Raw genomic sequence first — 15,734 nt, 5'->3', positions numbered from 1 at the left:
CAGGGACCAAACTGCACTTTGTACATTAGGCCCCACGGCCCCACCCACCACCACTAGCCAGTAACAGCACTTTGTCGAAAATCTCAGCGTATCTTCCCCAATAGCATACCTACAGAACGCGGGAAACCAGAATTTGAAAAACCCGGATAGGAATTCCTTTACTACAAAATATTCCACTTCTTCCTCTACAGAATTTAATGAATGAGTAAACATGGTTTCGTTAAAAAAATCGTTGGTGATCTCTCTTTTCTTGATTCCTCACCCTTTGCGAAACTTTTGGATTCATGCCTCAAATCCAAGTCTTTACGTGACACACGTCGCATTCACGCTCGAATCATCAAAACCCAGTTCGCCTATGAAGTTTTTATACAGAATAGGCTTATTGATGCTTATGGGAAGTGTGGCTGTTTTGATGATGCACGCAAAATATTTGATCAAATGCCTGAAAAGAACGTTTTCAGTTGGAATGCCATCGTTAGCACTCTGGTGAAATTTGGATTTCTTGATGAGGGTGCACGATTATTTGTGTCTATGCCTGAGCCTGATCAATGTTCTTGGAATTCATTGATTGCTGGATTTGCACAGCATGATCGATTCGAAGAAGCATTGAATTATTTTGTTAAGATGCATAGGAAAGGTTTTGTACTTAATGAGTATACGTTTGGCAGTGGTCTCAGTGCTTGTGCAGGGTTAAAAGACTTGAAAATAGGCACCCAAATTCATGGTTTGATGTTGAAATCTCAGTTCTTACTGGACGTCTATATGGGTTCTGCCCTTATTGATATATATTCGAAATGTGGTTTTGTGGATTGTGCTCAAAGGGTCTTTGATGGGATGATGGAGAGGAATGTTGTTTCTTGGAATAGCTTGATTACATGTTATGAACAAAATGGTCCTTCTAGGGAAGCTTTAGAAATTTTTATGAGAATGATGGAGAGTGGGTTTGAACCGGATGAGGTTACACTAGCTAGTGTGGTCAGTGCTTGTGCAAGCTTGGCTGCAGCTAAACAAGGTTTAGAAATTCATGCTTGTGTTGTTAAACGTGATAAACTTAGGGATGACCTTATTTTAAGTAATGCATTGGTTGATATGTATGCAAAGTGCGGTAGGACTAATGAAGCTAGATGCGTTTTTGATAGGATGCCAATTAGGAATGTAGTATCTGAAACCTCAATGGTTAGTGGTTATGCAAAGACAGCAAGCGTTAAAGCTGCAAGGTTGTTGTTTACCAAGATGATAGAGAGGAACGTAGTCTCTTGGAATGCCCTTATTGCAGGCTATACTCAGAATGGAGAAAATGAAGAGGCGCTTAGGCTCTTCCGCATGCTAAAGAGGGAAGCTATTTGCCCAACTCACTACACCTTTGGGAACCTACTAAATGCCTGTGCAAATCTTGCTGATCTGCAACTTGGCAGGCAGGCCCATGCTCATGTCTTGAAGCATGGATTTCGATTTCAATATGGTGAAGAGTCAGATGTTTTTGTGGGAAATGCCCTTATAGACATGTACATGAAATGCGGATCAGTTGAGGAAGGGTGTCGAATTTTTGAAAACATGGTGGAAAGGGATTATGTCTCATGGAATGCCATGATTGTAGGGTATGCACAAAATGGTTATGGGATGGAGGCTCTTGGTTTATTCAGGAAAATGTTGGCATCTGGAGAGAAACCAGACCATGTTACCATGATTGGTGCTCTATGTGCTTGTAGCCATGCAGGTCTTGTGCAAGAGGGTCGGAAGCATTTTTCCTCCATGACTGAGGAATATGGTTTGGTACCATCGAAGGACCATTATACGTGCATGGTTGATTTACTTGGTCGAGCTGGTTGCCTTAATGAAGCCAAGGATTTGATAGAGACAATGTCAGTGCAGCCTGATGCTGTTGTTTGGGGGTCATTGCTTGGTGCTTGTAAAGTTCATCACAACATTACCTTAGGGGAATATGTGGCAGAGAAGCTCTTAGAAATTGACCCAATGAACTCAGGACCATATGTTCTTCTCTCAAATATGTATGCCGAGCTTGGCAGATGGAAGGATGTCCTAAGAGTCAGAAAACTGATGAAGCATCGAGGAGTTATCAAGCAGCCTGGTTGCAGTTGGATTGAAATTCTGGGTCATGTCCACATTTTCATGGTAAAAGATAAAAGACATCACCAGAGGAAGGAGATCTATTTACTACTGAAAATGCTTACAGAGCAAATGAGGCGAGCTGGATATGTCCTGGATGCCAATGATCATGAAGAATACAAGGAAAATAATGGCTAGAAGTAAGCTCTTGTTTCCAAGTGGAAATACCAGCAGATGTCACTGTCATATAATTCATTTGAATTGATCTTTCTCAATATTTTAATGCATCTGAAATTGATTCTTTCAACCTCTCTTATATTTTGAATTTTTTTTTTTCAATGGATTAATTGATAGAGCATTGATTAAAATAAATTGGGTGAAAAGAAGTTCTTGAAATGTAATAATACCAAATAAGTGGAAGGAAGGAGCCCGCAACACCACGGAAAGTGGTGGCCGTAAGATCCATGGGAACAAGCTCCTCTCTAATAAGAACAGGTTCTTTTTTTTCTCTCTCCTCTTTTTAAGAAAAAAATTAAAGGTTGATCATTTAGATCTTTTTGCTGTTGTTGTTTGCAAGGAGTTTGGAAATTGAATTAACTACAGAGCTTATGAGTAATTAATAAGCCAATAAAATGGTTTGGTTGCTAATTCCATCAGCATTTTTTAGTTTATCGTTGTCACTCTCCTATGTCATCTGCTGATGCTGCTAGTGTTTCTGCGGTACTAGATTTTCACATCCATTAATCTGCTAGTGTTGTCACATCTAATTCATATGGAGTCTATCTTACTTGCAGATGGACCCCTTATGGAAATACCAAGTGCATGATTTTCAGGCAGCAAGTACGCAAGATATGCCAGGTACTGTCATACCTGTGCTTATACCAAAGGTATTGTAATTGGTCTGCTGATTATTTTCTGATTATGGCAGTTTCAACATGTTTATTACTTTGCATCAAGTTCTGACATTGTTATGAACTTTTCAGGTGTTTTTACAATATGCGGCAAGCAAGTACTAGACATGAAGCTTTACAAACAAGGCAAGTATATAATTCAGAGCTAGTTATTAGTTTTTTTTCAGACACTCTTCGACTGTTTCAACTTCAAATATCACGGGCTTGCGAGTATAAATTTATGCTGTACTCAACAGCTACCATGCTTCATTGGTTTCTTTCTTCCTGATGTAGTAATAACTCTTCTGCAATCCCATTGATTAGCTTAGTTCCATTCCATCACCAATTAACACTTGTTGTATGAATGATATCCTTAAAAGTGTTGCAGAGAAAGGTTGAAGGTTCTAAATTTGGTCCGACTGTAAGTGTTAAAGCTTATGTTATGGAACCTGTGCACAAATTCCACCAAATTAAATAGATCGATTGTTTGTCTGTTTAGTTCAAATGAAAAGAAAAGGGAAATAAATGGCAGTTGAGTGTACTCTACTTTCAGATCTCATTAAACCTCCAAGTAGACTTCGAGTTGTGTTCTAAGTATAGTATTTAATACAACTCAACTCAACCAAAGCCTTAATTTTTAGTTACAGCCATAGACAAATTGATGAAAGGTATGAAATATTAGCCAAGTGCACCATAGATTTCATTCATCCATGATAAGTCATATCACAAATTCAGCTCATTTACTTAAGACAAGGGGCACATGCAAGTTCTGCCAAAATCATCATCTTATCCCAGTGAAATAAATGCATACCGAAGCTGCAACAAGACATACATGATGAAAAGATGTTTCAGAATTCACAAGAGCTAAACTAGCCAAAACTTTCTGTCTAATACTAGATTAAGACAAACCATTGACTCAGCTCTGAAGCTGAATAGGGTACCGATAGTAATAAATTCATCCAAAAGCATTACTAAGATGTTATGTCATGTAGTTTAGTGAAAATGGCCGAGAACACAGCAAGCCTTAAAATCCAACTCGGACAAACAGATACAATAAAAAATGTTCCTAAATTGACATGAACCAAAACCAGAAAGTAGAAGCAAGTTCAGAAAATACAAAATCAGCATTTTAACTCATATGTTCATGGAAATGAATATTAGCATAAATCGTTTATCCACCTTCAATTCAAAGCTCAACAAATTTGTCAAAAAGCAAGTGTATACCAAGATAATGACACAAATTATTATGCAATTTACTGAAACGGAGAAAACTTTAATGGGACAGCCAAGTAATAAAATCCAAAAAGAAAAAAGCTATACTAAGCGCAGCCCATTTCGAAAAACCTTCAAAAAGAAAAACTTTCTTTCCATTTGATTGGTTTTACAGATGTCAAAACTGTAAAGGCTTCTATGATGGCAATTTTGAATGGGCAATTTTGTTAACGCGCCATAACGCTTCACAGTTTTTTTTCTACATCATATGATCCACTGCCAAAGATACAAACACATCAATGCAAATCTGATTAAAAGAGCAACTTAAAATTAAAATGAAACTAGAAATTAAAGAATTAAGCCAAAAACAGACATCTCTCTCTTCGGCCTCTACACCTAAAATTTATTTAAATCAATCCCCTTAAACAATTAATCCATTACAAAATTCCAACATGTTTGAGGCTTTCATGCCCTAAAAGCATTACTCCTGTGAAATCCATCATAACTTTGATCTCTTGCAAGAAATATTGGTAGTTTTCCTGTTTAAGACAAGAGGGTCCACAAAAACCCTCTCTTTAGATTTCACAAGTAACTTTTATCTAATGAAAACAGTTCAAGCACAAAAAAGAAGCTAAAGACAAAAGCCTAAAAATGAAACTGAATCCAAGTATCTATGCCCTGGGAAGAAAATAAAATCCTATATACTTAAAATTCCATTTTCACAAGTGCATTAGATATCTCCAACGATGATCCTGATCCATATTGGAACCAATCCTTAGCACAAGCAAGGGCTTCAAGTGTCACAGGTCGCAATGAACTCTGGTAGCCATCTATCTTTTTATTTCCAGTGTCAAAAACAGAGTCGGGAGCAACAGTAGATACTGGTATTGACAGAATATCAGCAGCCATCTTGGAGAGAGTTGGGTACTTAAGCTTGTTTAGTTTCCACCAACCCAGTACATCAAACTCTTGCACCCGAGGCAAAAGTGACTCCTCCAGATATTGATCCAATTCAGATTTCAGATGTTGGCTATTTGTGATCTCAGAGATATATACCTCAAAATCCGAAAGTCCATCTCCAATAGTAAGCAGAGGTAGATCTTGAGTGTGTACTTCATGAGGCTGCATCGCGTCAGAGAATGACTGATAGTGCATCTCTTGAGTCTGTAATTCCTGAGAGTGCAACTCCTGACTTGCAATTTCATGATGGTGTGTCTCATGGATCTGTACTTCTTGAGAGTGCATCTGTTGACTTGGAATTTCTTGATGGTATGTCTCGTGGATCCGTACTTCTTGAAGATGCATCTCTTGAGACTCTGCTTCTTGAGGTTGCATCTCAAGAGTCTCTGCTTCTTGAGGGTGGTACATCTCATGGACCTGTACTTCTTGAAGATGCATCTCTTGAGACTCTGATTCTTGAGGTTGCATCTCAAGAGTCTGGGATTCTTGAGAGTGCATATGTGGAGTCTGCACTTCCGCAGGGTGGTGCATCCCCTGGGTCTTTGCTTCTGTACGGTGGTGCATTTCCTGAGTCTCTGCTGCTGTAGGGTACATCTCCTGGTTCTCTGCCTCAGGAGGGTGCATCACCTGGTTGTGTGCCTCAGAAGGGTGCATCTCCTGGTTCTGTGCTTCTGCAGGGTGGATATCCTGAGTCTCTCCTGGAGGACGCATCTCCTGAGGCTGCATCTCTTCATCTCGTCCTTGAGAGTGCATCTCTTCTTGAGAATGCATCTCTTCAGTCTGTCCTCCTTCAGGGTGCATCTCTTCAGTCTGTCCTCCTTCAGTATGCATCTCTTCTTGAGATTGCATCTCTTCAGTCTGTCCTCCTTCAGGGTGCATTTCTTCAGTCTGTCCTCCTTCAGGATGCATCTCTTCTTGAGATTGCATCTCTTCAGTCTGTCCTCCTTCAGGGTGCATCTCTTCAGTCTGTCTTGCTTCAGGATGCATCTCTTCAGTCTGTCCTCCTTCAGGGTGCATCTCTTCAGTCTGTCCTCCTTCCGGGTGCATCTCTTCAGTCTGTCCTCCTTCAGGGTGCATCTCTTCAGTCTGTCCTCCTTCAGGATGCATCTCTTCTGTCTGTCCTGCTTCAGGATGCATCTCTTCAGTCTGTCCTCCATCAGGGTGCATCTCTTCAGTCTGTCCTCCTTCAGGGTGCATCTCTTCAGTCTGTTCTCCTTCAGGATGCATCTCTTCATTCTGTCCTTGAGGATGAATCTCCTCAGTCGACACTTCTTGAGCATGCATCTCTTCGGTCAGTACTTCTTGAGCATGCATTTCTTGAGCTGTTTCTTCTTGAGCATGCATCTCTTGAGCTGTTTCTTCTTGAGCATGCATCTCTTGAGCTGTTTCTTCTTGAGCATGCATCTCTTGAGTTGGTCTTTCTTGAGCTTGAACCTCTTGATTCAGTACTGCTTGAGTTGGTTCTTCTTGAGCTTGAATCTCTCGAGCCACAACTTCTTGAGTTGATTCTTCTTGAGCTTGAATCTCTCGAGCCAATACTTCTTGTGTTGGTTCTTCTTGAGCTTGAATCTCTTGAGTCAGTACTTCTTGAGTTTGCTTTTCCAGAGTAGACTCTTCTTGTGTTTGCATCTCTTGTGGTGATACTTCTGATATATGTGTCTCTTGTACTGGTACTTCTTGATTATGCATCTCATTTTGTGGTAATTCTTGAGAATGCACGTCCTGCATGGGTACTTCATGAGTGACCATCTCCTGCAATTGTAATTCATGAGCTTGTACTTCAGCAGTTCAGCTCAAAAAGAAAAAAAGAAAAACCATGAGTTTGTACCTGTACATCTCGAGTGCACATCTCTTGTTGGGATACTTCTTCATTGTGCATCACTTGAGGAAATGCATCTTCTGGAGGTTCTTCTTTAGGGTCAACTACAGGAATCACTTCCTCAGGCTGTACCTCTTCAAGGGTTGCTCCCTGAGGGTTTGCTTCTTGAGGAGCACCATGTGCAGGGTGTACCACTTGAAGGGGAGCTTCTTCGAAGTGTGCTTCCAGAGGGGCTACTCCTTGAGGTGGCATTTCATGAAAAATTTCTGAATGAGAGATGTTTGCATGCTCTACTTCCATATAAGCTGTTGGTACAGATAGATTTGGTGCAAGATATTCGAGAAATAGTTCATGAATTCCGTCATCAACAATCTTGATCCACATGCCAGCATCCTCACCAAAGATCCTAGAGAAACTGAACTCAACAAGCTTCATTTTAAACCTTGGATCCATGACTACAGCAATGGCAAAAACAAGGAAACATTCCTTCCAATATTGATCAAACTTCTCTTTCAACGGTCTGGCCAGGTTGCTGACAAAGGGGTCCTGGCTCAACGCTGCATGCGTCAGCTCTAATTGGACTTTGGAAACTTCATGGTAGAATGCATTAGCAGGTGGATATGTTGGGCCAGTTAAAATGCTTGCTGCATCATACAAAAGCTTCAAGTATGTGCAGACAATTTCCACCTGCTTCCAGTCATCCATTGATGGGTTTATCTTGTAAACAGGGTCAGTGGTATCCAAGCAAGCAAATACTTCCTTTAATTCACAGGCAGCCAACAGCATTTGGTAAGTTGTGTTCCACTTGGTTTGATCATCAATGATAAGTTCTTTTGAGCTAGGGACTTGGAGTCGTTGCCTCAGTTCTGCAAACTTCTCCTCGTGTGTTTCAGAGGTTTTTACATACTTCACACTTTCACGGATCCTCCTGATAACATCCCCCATAGCTCCAAGTGCATCTTGAGCAAGACGGCTTAAAACACGAGCATAGCAATTGCCTCTCAATAATTGACCATTGAACATATGCGGGTTCCTAGTAGATAGGAGGCCTCTGAGATTTCCTATTACGGTTTCATTTGAAAAGGATTGGTCAAGCGTTAAAGTAAACAGTCTGTTCTCCAATTGCCAGTCAGATAGGCAAGATACAACAGCTTGGTTGAAGGCATAATCCGAATCAGGAAAAGGTAACATGACAACATTAAGGAGCCGGCGATGTAAATTCCAATCATCATCAATGAAGTGTCCTGTTAAAAAAGCATGACCAATATTAAGGTTTGAAGTCCCCAAGTCCAATGTAAGACTGACTCGTCCAGGAATCCCATTAATAAGATTCAAAAGGCTTTGCTTTTCCCTCAGGTACAACGCCACGCATTCCCCTTGAATAGTGTTGAAACTCACCATATTATACTGGGGCTGAAGAGTCCGAACAAAGTCAATGAAAGCAGGATGTTCCACTATGTGCAGTGGATACTCGTGCTGTATAATCATCTTAGCTACCTCCTGGTTGCAACGGTCCTGATCAAAGGGAATGCCTCCAAATACAGGACTTGTTCGGTAGCGTCGTTTAGGAGGATCAGTTTTTGCACCTGATGTGGATTGCAATGCTTCATTTTTCTGACGGCTTACTGGGCAGATCCCCAAGGCAATGTGTCGCTTGAGGTGGCTGGTTCCTGCTAACTTTGAACCAGTTATATAGGCAAAAGATTTCTTGCATTGCTTGCAGCATGCCCTCATACAACCAGCACCAACAGTTTCTATTGTGAAGTGCTCCCAGACAATAGACTTCTTTCTCCTACGTTTATTCGGCTGCTCTTCAGAAATGGGTGCTTCATTGTTATCAGTAGGAAATACAGGAGTAATGGCCATACTAGTAGTTGTTGGAGAGTCTATATCCATAGAAGCCATAATCCTAGATAACAGAAAATAAATGCAGCGATTAACAGAGGATGAATCAGATATAGCAATATAGCACCAATAAAAAATTGCATTCCAGGAAGAACAATTTGGAATTGGAAAAGGGAAAAAAGGCAAGGAAAGGTCTGGCGTTTAGCAGTGCAGCATGAGTGATAAAAAACTTTTAAAAAAGAAGGTCCAGAGCCATGTTGTCTCGTACACCCAAAATACATTTTTGCATTGGGCTCGTACTAACTCTCAATACAAAAACGGAGGTGCTACAGTTATAATGTTATGGCAATGGCTTACATCTAAAGATAAATCAGCCCAAATAAGCAAATCAGAAAGCCAAACCCACACACATAACATGTATTGCAACTTGAGGAAAGGGATGACCAAAGAAAGATAATTTGCAGCTCAAAAAATGAACTTTCGTATTTCGTCACCTCATAGTCTAATAGACGGAAGCCCAATAGTGTTACAATTCCATAATAACCAAATGCAAGAAAATCTTCAATGGAAAGGTACATTACAGCCAACTAGAAAGTTTATGATTGGGGAGAACCAGCTGCCAGAAAAGATTGGAGCAGGCGCCTTAAAATAATTATAGCAGATGTGCTTCTAAACAATGTCATATGATACAATTCCTGTATTGTGCTGAATCAAATAGTTCTAAACTTTGACCAAGACATAAACTAGATCGCGTAAGAACACAAGTTAGCAATATCATGGATCCAAACCTTACAAAGGTTGGTTAATTTATAACTCTTTCCTAGTGGAAACCAGCTAAATGAAATGGAATCTCATGCACATTTTGTAATTAACGTGAAGCATGTTGACCCTAGATTGCTATGGAGATGCATAGTTGGCATTTAAGAAACATTTGCAGAGGAATCAAAAAGAATGATAATCAGCATGTCCAGTGAGAGTATGACATCTAAAGTGCTTAAAACTAAGGGATTAGTAAATTATGGATGGAATCAGATAGTCTAAACCTGAAAGCGCCCAACCATTTTCAGTAAAATTTTCCCATTTCCAGAAGTGTCTTTACTGCAAGTTTGCAGCATAATTAGAGTAACATATATTCACAAAAGATGAAAATGTATATTTTTATTGTTTGTTTGAGAAAGGATTGCTAATATTATGGATACAATATTGCTCCAAATCACGCAAGCAACAGAAAATAACATGAAAAATTTTCTCCCAAGAATATATTTTCAATTAAATGAACAGATTCTTAAGGACTTAATGGCCATGTGACGTTGCTATAACAACTCCTTTTCACAAAAGCACTTCACGTATCGCTTTTACCAAAAACTATTCAATCTCCATCGAATTTATTTTCACTAAGATAAACTAGCATCAAAAGAATCTCTGCCTAGGTACGCTATTTCAACTGCTTTCAGCTAGGAACAGTCCCTTGAAAGCTTTTGAGCTCAAATGTGGGGTTTGGTGTTAGTGACTGACCTGGGCCATTAAAGAAGAAGCCCATAGAACATGTAAATAATATTAAACGACCTCTTTGCACAAAACCAAGTATCCATTAGAAGGGACATCTCCTTTCAGTACAACAGATACTTTTCAACAAGGGCTTAATCAAACCATGCTGCATCTCCAGTTCATGTGACTAAGCCAGCTCTGAACAAAAGGTTCAGAACAAGTCTGCTACAACTTGTAAGCAATTCAACTGGTAATAACATATTAAAATCTAGAATACTAGCATAGTTGAACAATAATAACTACAGAACAATGTGATAAATCCTAACAAGCACAATAACTAACTCCAAATAAAAACTGAAAACTGTAACATAAAATTGAAGAATTCTACAGCAAACAAAATAGCACAAAATCTTAATTAATAGATCTAGGGCTAACAGAGACAAACAAAACCATACCTCGATTAACGGATCTGAATTGAAGTAAACGAAAAGAATAACCGCGAGAACAATTCCGATTTTTTTTTCAAAAAAAAGACGATTTTTTTTCCTGCAACAGAAACTGGAGGTGGAAGACGAAGTTAATGGGCTTTGAGCTTGCTCAAAGTTCAAAGTTTCGAGCTAGATGTTCGAGTTTTGAGCTTCAAAATTGGGGAAAATCGAAAAGGAAAAAGAAAGAAAGAAAGAAAACCCTAATTGGACCTAAAAGAGCTAGGGCTAGGGCTAAAGTTTTGATTTCCAAGGCCTTATTTGGAGATGAAAAGTAAAGAAGGTTATGAAAAGGGAGCAAGGACAAAATCGTCCAATTGAAAAAATTGATAGAGAAAAATTGAATATCGACTTGAGGTCCATCAAGGGTAATGCGTGTTTATTTATATCAACCGCTTTAGATGGACCATGAGCCTTTAATTTGTGCTGTCGTACATAGAGCCCACCTACCTACCGTTCTATCTTTACCGTTGATTCTTTTTAATGGGGCCCATTTGATTTCTTCTAAAGCGGTAGAGTGACGTACGGTTAGGAAGTCTACGCTTGGGAAGCCAATATGATACGGAAACGTGGAAGAGTACCTAAAACAGGCGAAGCCTTAATTTGCGAGAATTTCTTTAAACTTATTCTTTAATTGAATGGTCCCTATCAAGGAAGAATAATAAAAAATTCTAAAAATTACTTGATCAATTATTATTTTCTTTTTTTTTTCTTGTTGATAAAAATCAATCTTATTTTGAGTAGTTTTATAAAAAAAAAAAAAAAAAGTATTAATAGGTTGCACTATCTCAGTATAGTGTAGACTAACCATCTTTAAGTTTTGTTAAAGTGAGACTTGAACTGGTGTGTCTCATAGCTTTAGCCCAAAAATAAACCCTCACATGTCATTACTTTTGCTCTTAGGAGATGACCCAATTGAGTTTGGTTTCAGAATTTTCTGTGACAAACAAGAGGCCATCTTTTTAATGATAGCTCATTTTTATATCAGTTAATTTCTCTCTTTAGTTTATTTAAAAAAAAAAACAACATCAACAACAAAAGTGAGTCATATTATTGAATATTAATTAATAAATAATAACAACTATAACCACACCCTGCAACCATCATAATCAACAACTAACGCATCAATCACTTGGAGCATAAAACGTTATATATATATATATATATATATATACTTAATGGGTAATACAATATAAATATTTATAGTGTAATTTTAGTTTAATTTTTTGTGTACTAATTGTATATAAATAATTTATGTTAAATCTATATTATATATATTTATTTGAATAAATTAGTAGAATAATTTTTATTAATGACAAATATCTATTGACAAATTAATAAATATTATATTTATAATAATGAATGTTTATGTCAATCATAAAAAAATTTCAACATACATCACAAAAATAATAAAATCATTTATAAATAATCAATATTTTTATTTGAGAATATTGATGAATACTATATATATAGATAATGAATATTGCAGTACCAGATAATAAACACTAATATTAACATTAATGAATAATACATTAAGCAAAATAAACATGAACATTAACCATAATAGATATTAAATTCACGGATAATGAATGTTTCAATAAAAAAATTATTATTATAGAATATTAAATTTAATGGACATTATACTTATGGAAAATGAATATTTTAGTGTATATAGTCTAATAAAGACTTTTTAACATGTGCTACTATATTCTAGCACATATGATTTTAATTTTAATACATGTACTTATTATTGACGCGTATAATTCAAGTATGTATAATTTTTAATATAATATTAATTTTTATAAATTTATTTTATTATAACTTAAAAAAATAATAAATAATAAAGAAGCGGAATAAAAATTCATGCGTTATATACTTTAGAAGTATAATACACCACATATTTTTTTCTAAATGCGCCACATGTGTATTATGAACTCGAGTCCATATAAAATCATAGACCGGAGTCCATATTGTAACAATTGGAATTTGTACGCAAATTATAAGAAATTTCGTAAGAACTAAATATAGCATATGAATATTATTAGTTTTACATTCATTGGTGATGGTTTTACCCTAATGTTATGTTCGGTTAAAATTCATAAAATAATTAATTTTGTTTAAAAAAATATAAAAAAATAAAATATAATTAATAAAGTTGAAAGAAATATTTTGATTTTATAGAATATATTGACTTACTAATCTGAAATTTATTTGAAAATTTTATTAATTTTGTTAGGATTTAATTTAGTCATAACAGATTCGACACATATTTAATTATATAAAATACTAAATTAATTTTTATTCTGTTTTAATGTATATAAATTTTAAATTGGTCAATAAATTTTATGAATTTTAACAAAAGGGTTTGTAAGGATTTAACCTAATAAGAGCTTACTGCTCTTAATGATATGCCACGTGCACGATCTCCTCAAGAATTACCTCAAGGAAAGAAAACAGTTGGGTGCAAATGAATGTATAAGATCATTCTGATGGTACCTGTTTCAATTAAACTTAATTCAATTATATATACAAAACTATTATATATTTTGCAGATACAATGTTTCAACTGTTGCGAAATGGCTGTCAGAAATTTGGGCAAGCTCCTCAACAGAGAATAAGAGCTTAGCTGCTATGATTACGTGGGCTTTGTCGGAATGATATTGTTTGGATCCGCAAGGTAACTCTGAAACCCAAGTTGTTAGCACCTATCTGTTCCAATGGCAATCAGCTCAAGTGGCAGAGGTTGTTAACTGGGGAGTTACAGCAAATGACGGCGCAATCAAATGGCAGAAGCCACACAACAAGGTTGTTTAAAATGTAATGTCGATGCTGCTTTGTTTAACCAGTCAGGTACGCTTGGTTTTGGATGTGTTCTGCGAAATTCCGGAGGTGGGTCTGTGGCTGCTGCTCACGGAGTGCCTGTCGGTCCTTTAGTCCCAGAAGTTGCTGAAGCTCTGAGCTGGATCAAGCAAGAGTTTTAGTTACATTTATGGTACTCTTTGAATCAGACTCGTGGGGAGTGATTCAAGCAGTCGAAGGAGCTTCAGATGGTAATTCTTACTTTAGTTTAGTTATCAATGACTGTAAGGCTTTGAACTTGTCTTGTTTCTTTTTTCTAGAGATCACCGAATCTTGCCGCCCATGAGTTAGTTGGCTGTAGAGCAACTGATTCCGTGTCTGATGTCGTCGTTTGGAGGTCTAATCCTCCTCCTTTTATTTGTAACGTGTTGCAGTTAGACCTGCTTTTTTTTTTTTTTTTTTTTCCAAATTTTTTAATTTTTAGAGATAACTGCATTTCATTCGGATGGATAATAAAATTACAAATCACAGTTGGCTTTTAGCCATAATATCTGTTCTATGGCATCAGTACAGAAAACTTCATCTACCTAGCAACATCAGTAAAACTAACTGAACTCATCAGATTCTGGGCTAACATTTGGGAGTCTAGAACTGAGTTAGACCTGCTTGTTTAATGGAATTCTTGCTGTTTGATTCAAAAAGAAAAAAAAAAAAAAAACTATAATGTCTTGAGTTGAATCGGGCATGATGTGTTTTCAATTTATATAGAAGAGCTCCAAAGGGATCATTTATTAAGGGGAGCCGCAATGATTTTTTATTATTAGCAATATATGCAATAATTGTTCAGCCAGCCCGTCTAGCTCAGTTGGTAGAGCGCAAGGCTCTTAACCTTGTGGTCGTGGGTTCGAGCCCCACGGTGGGCGTTTTGTTTTATTTTATTTTCTTGTATCTTGTCAGGCAGCATAGGATACTCTTTTTCTTCTTTTTTTTTAGAAATTTTATTTTGTTGTTCCGGTTAAATCTATGGTATTCATGGATCGCGCAGCATTTTCTCTTCTTAATCCGACAAAAGGAAATGGATTAAAAAGATTGCGGTTATGGCACATTAAATAATGTTATAATTAAATACAATTACAAATTAATTTTAACATAGAATAGGATATATATAACTGAGGACATTGAAAGCTTCTTATATGTTATTCTGATGTATAAGTAACAAGAATTGACATGTAGATATAAAATTAAAGTATTTTTATGTTTAATCATATTATTATATTATAATAAATTAATTAATAAGTTATTTTCTTAATTATATTCTCAAAGATGATACATTAACTATATTTTGATATAAATTTATATCTGTGTAATTAACATTCTAATTATTAAATTAACACATACTTTTAATTATATCCTTTTATTTGATTGTTATTATATAATTGAATTTAGTTTATTTAAATATTCTATGTATTTAAGATCTTTTTAAGAAAAGCTCAATTTAAATTTAGAGAATAAAAATATTTATATAAAGCAGTAATAACAGATGAAAGTGTAAGGCATACGTAGTGATTCTCATACATATCAATTATATTGATACATAGATATAGAGATAATATGTGACAAGTTATTTTCGACTTAAATAATAACTACAAATTTAGAAAATACCATTTAATTTACATTTTAATATTGTATTGACTAATAAGTGGGTTTTTACTTGTACAATATTTTTCAATTTTAAAAATAAAATATTCATTATATCTTTTAATATTAGTTTTATATAAACAAGTCAATTAATAGGTATTTGTCACATAATTCTTATATTTATTATATTAGTTCTACTAAGAAAGACATCTAAAAATATGATAAATAATTCTAACTATTAGATATTTATAAAACTCTCATATTAATCTATTTTACATGATTATTTATAATTAAATTAATAATAACAATCCTACAACATTCCACAAATAATGCACTTAAAAGTTAATTATTCGGCAGAAAATAAGGAAAATTTTGTTTAACAATTTTTGTGTAATTAAGATGTCCTTATATCCTATTAAATATGATTAATTTAAATAACAAGTGACTTTCAATTCTAACATATATAGTTTTTCAATTTGACTAAAACAATTTCCATGTCAAAATAATAATAATAACAATTATTAGAATCTA

At 35.9% G+C, this 15,734-nt stretch overlaps 2 protein-coding genes, 1 long non-coding RNA gene, 1 other non-coding gene and 1 pseudogene across 7 annotated transcripts; 3 read left to right on the top strand and 2 right to left on the bottom strand.

Moving 5' to 3' along the window:
- Positions 1 to 31: 31 nt before the first annotated feature.
- On the top strand, positions 32 to 3,291 carry LOC107261141 (pentatricopeptide repeat-containing protein At2g13600). 4 transcript variants are annotated; one of them, XM_048378683.1, is made up of 4 exons: positions 32 to 2,267; positions 2,422 to 2,562; positions 2,862 to 2,925; positions 3,051 to 3,291. In XM_048378683.1, the coding sequence occupies exon 1, from the start codon at positions 202 to 204 to the stop codon at positions 2,263 to 2,265; it is 2,064 nt and encodes a 687-aa protein (XP_048234640.1). In that variant the 5' UTR covers positions 32 to 201; the 3' UTR covers positions 2,266 to 2,267; positions 2,422 to 2,562; positions 2,862 to 2,925; positions 3,051 to 3,291. The 4 variants fall into 4 exon arrangements, with proteins under 4 accessions (XP_048234640.1, XP_048234638.1, XP_048234639.1 ...); XM_048378681.1 differs by having other exon boundaries at positions 2,862 to 2,954; XM_048378682.1 differs by lacking the exon at positions 2,422 to 2,562.
- Positions 2,462 to 3,291, top strand: LOC8282446 (annotated as a pseudogene).
- Positions 3,292 to 4,517: 1,226 nt separating this feature from the next.
- Positions 4,518 to 11,107, bottom strand: LOC107261152 (zinc finger BED domain-containing protein RICESLEEPER 1-like). The gene is made up of 3 exons (XM_015718311.3): positions 10,737 to 11,107; positions 6,958 to 8,857; positions 4,518 to 6,881 (listed from the first exon to the last, which is right to left on the bottom strand). The coding sequence occupies exons 2-3, from the start codon at positions 8,851 to 8,853 to the stop codon at positions 4,875 to 4,877; spliced, it is 3,903 nt and encodes a 1,300-aa protein (XP_015573797.1). The 5' UTR covers positions 8,854 to 8,857; positions 10,737 to 11,107; the 3' UTR covers positions 4,518 to 4,874.
- Positions 11,108 to 13,240: 2,133 nt separating this feature from the next.
- On the bottom strand, positions 13,241 to 14,914 carry LOC125370836. Its single transcript, XR_007216921.1, has 2 exons — positions 13,828 to 14,914; positions 13,241 to 13,725 (listed from the first exon to the last, which is right to left on the bottom strand). It is a non-coding gene; the product is annotated as an uncharacterized LOC125370836 (long non-coding RNA).
- TRNAK-CUU lies at positions 14,416 to 14,488 on the top strand. The gene has a single exon. It is a non-coding gene; the product is annotated as a tRNA-Lys (tRNA).
- Positions 14,915 to 15,734: the final 820 nt, after the last annotated feature.

The sequence above is a fragment of the Ricinus communis genome, chromosome 8 (assembly GCF_019578655.1).
Source record: "Ricinus communis isolate WT05 ecotype wild-type chromosome 8, ASM1957865v1, whole genome shotgun sequence".
Classification (NCBI taxonomy): domain Eukaryota; kingdom Viridiplantae; phylum Streptophyta; class Magnoliopsida; order Malpighiales; family Euphorbiaceae; genus Ricinus; species Ricinus communis.
The sequence above is the reverse complement of the archived record's forward strand: the minus strand, read 5'-3'. Positions and strand labels throughout refer to the sequence as shown.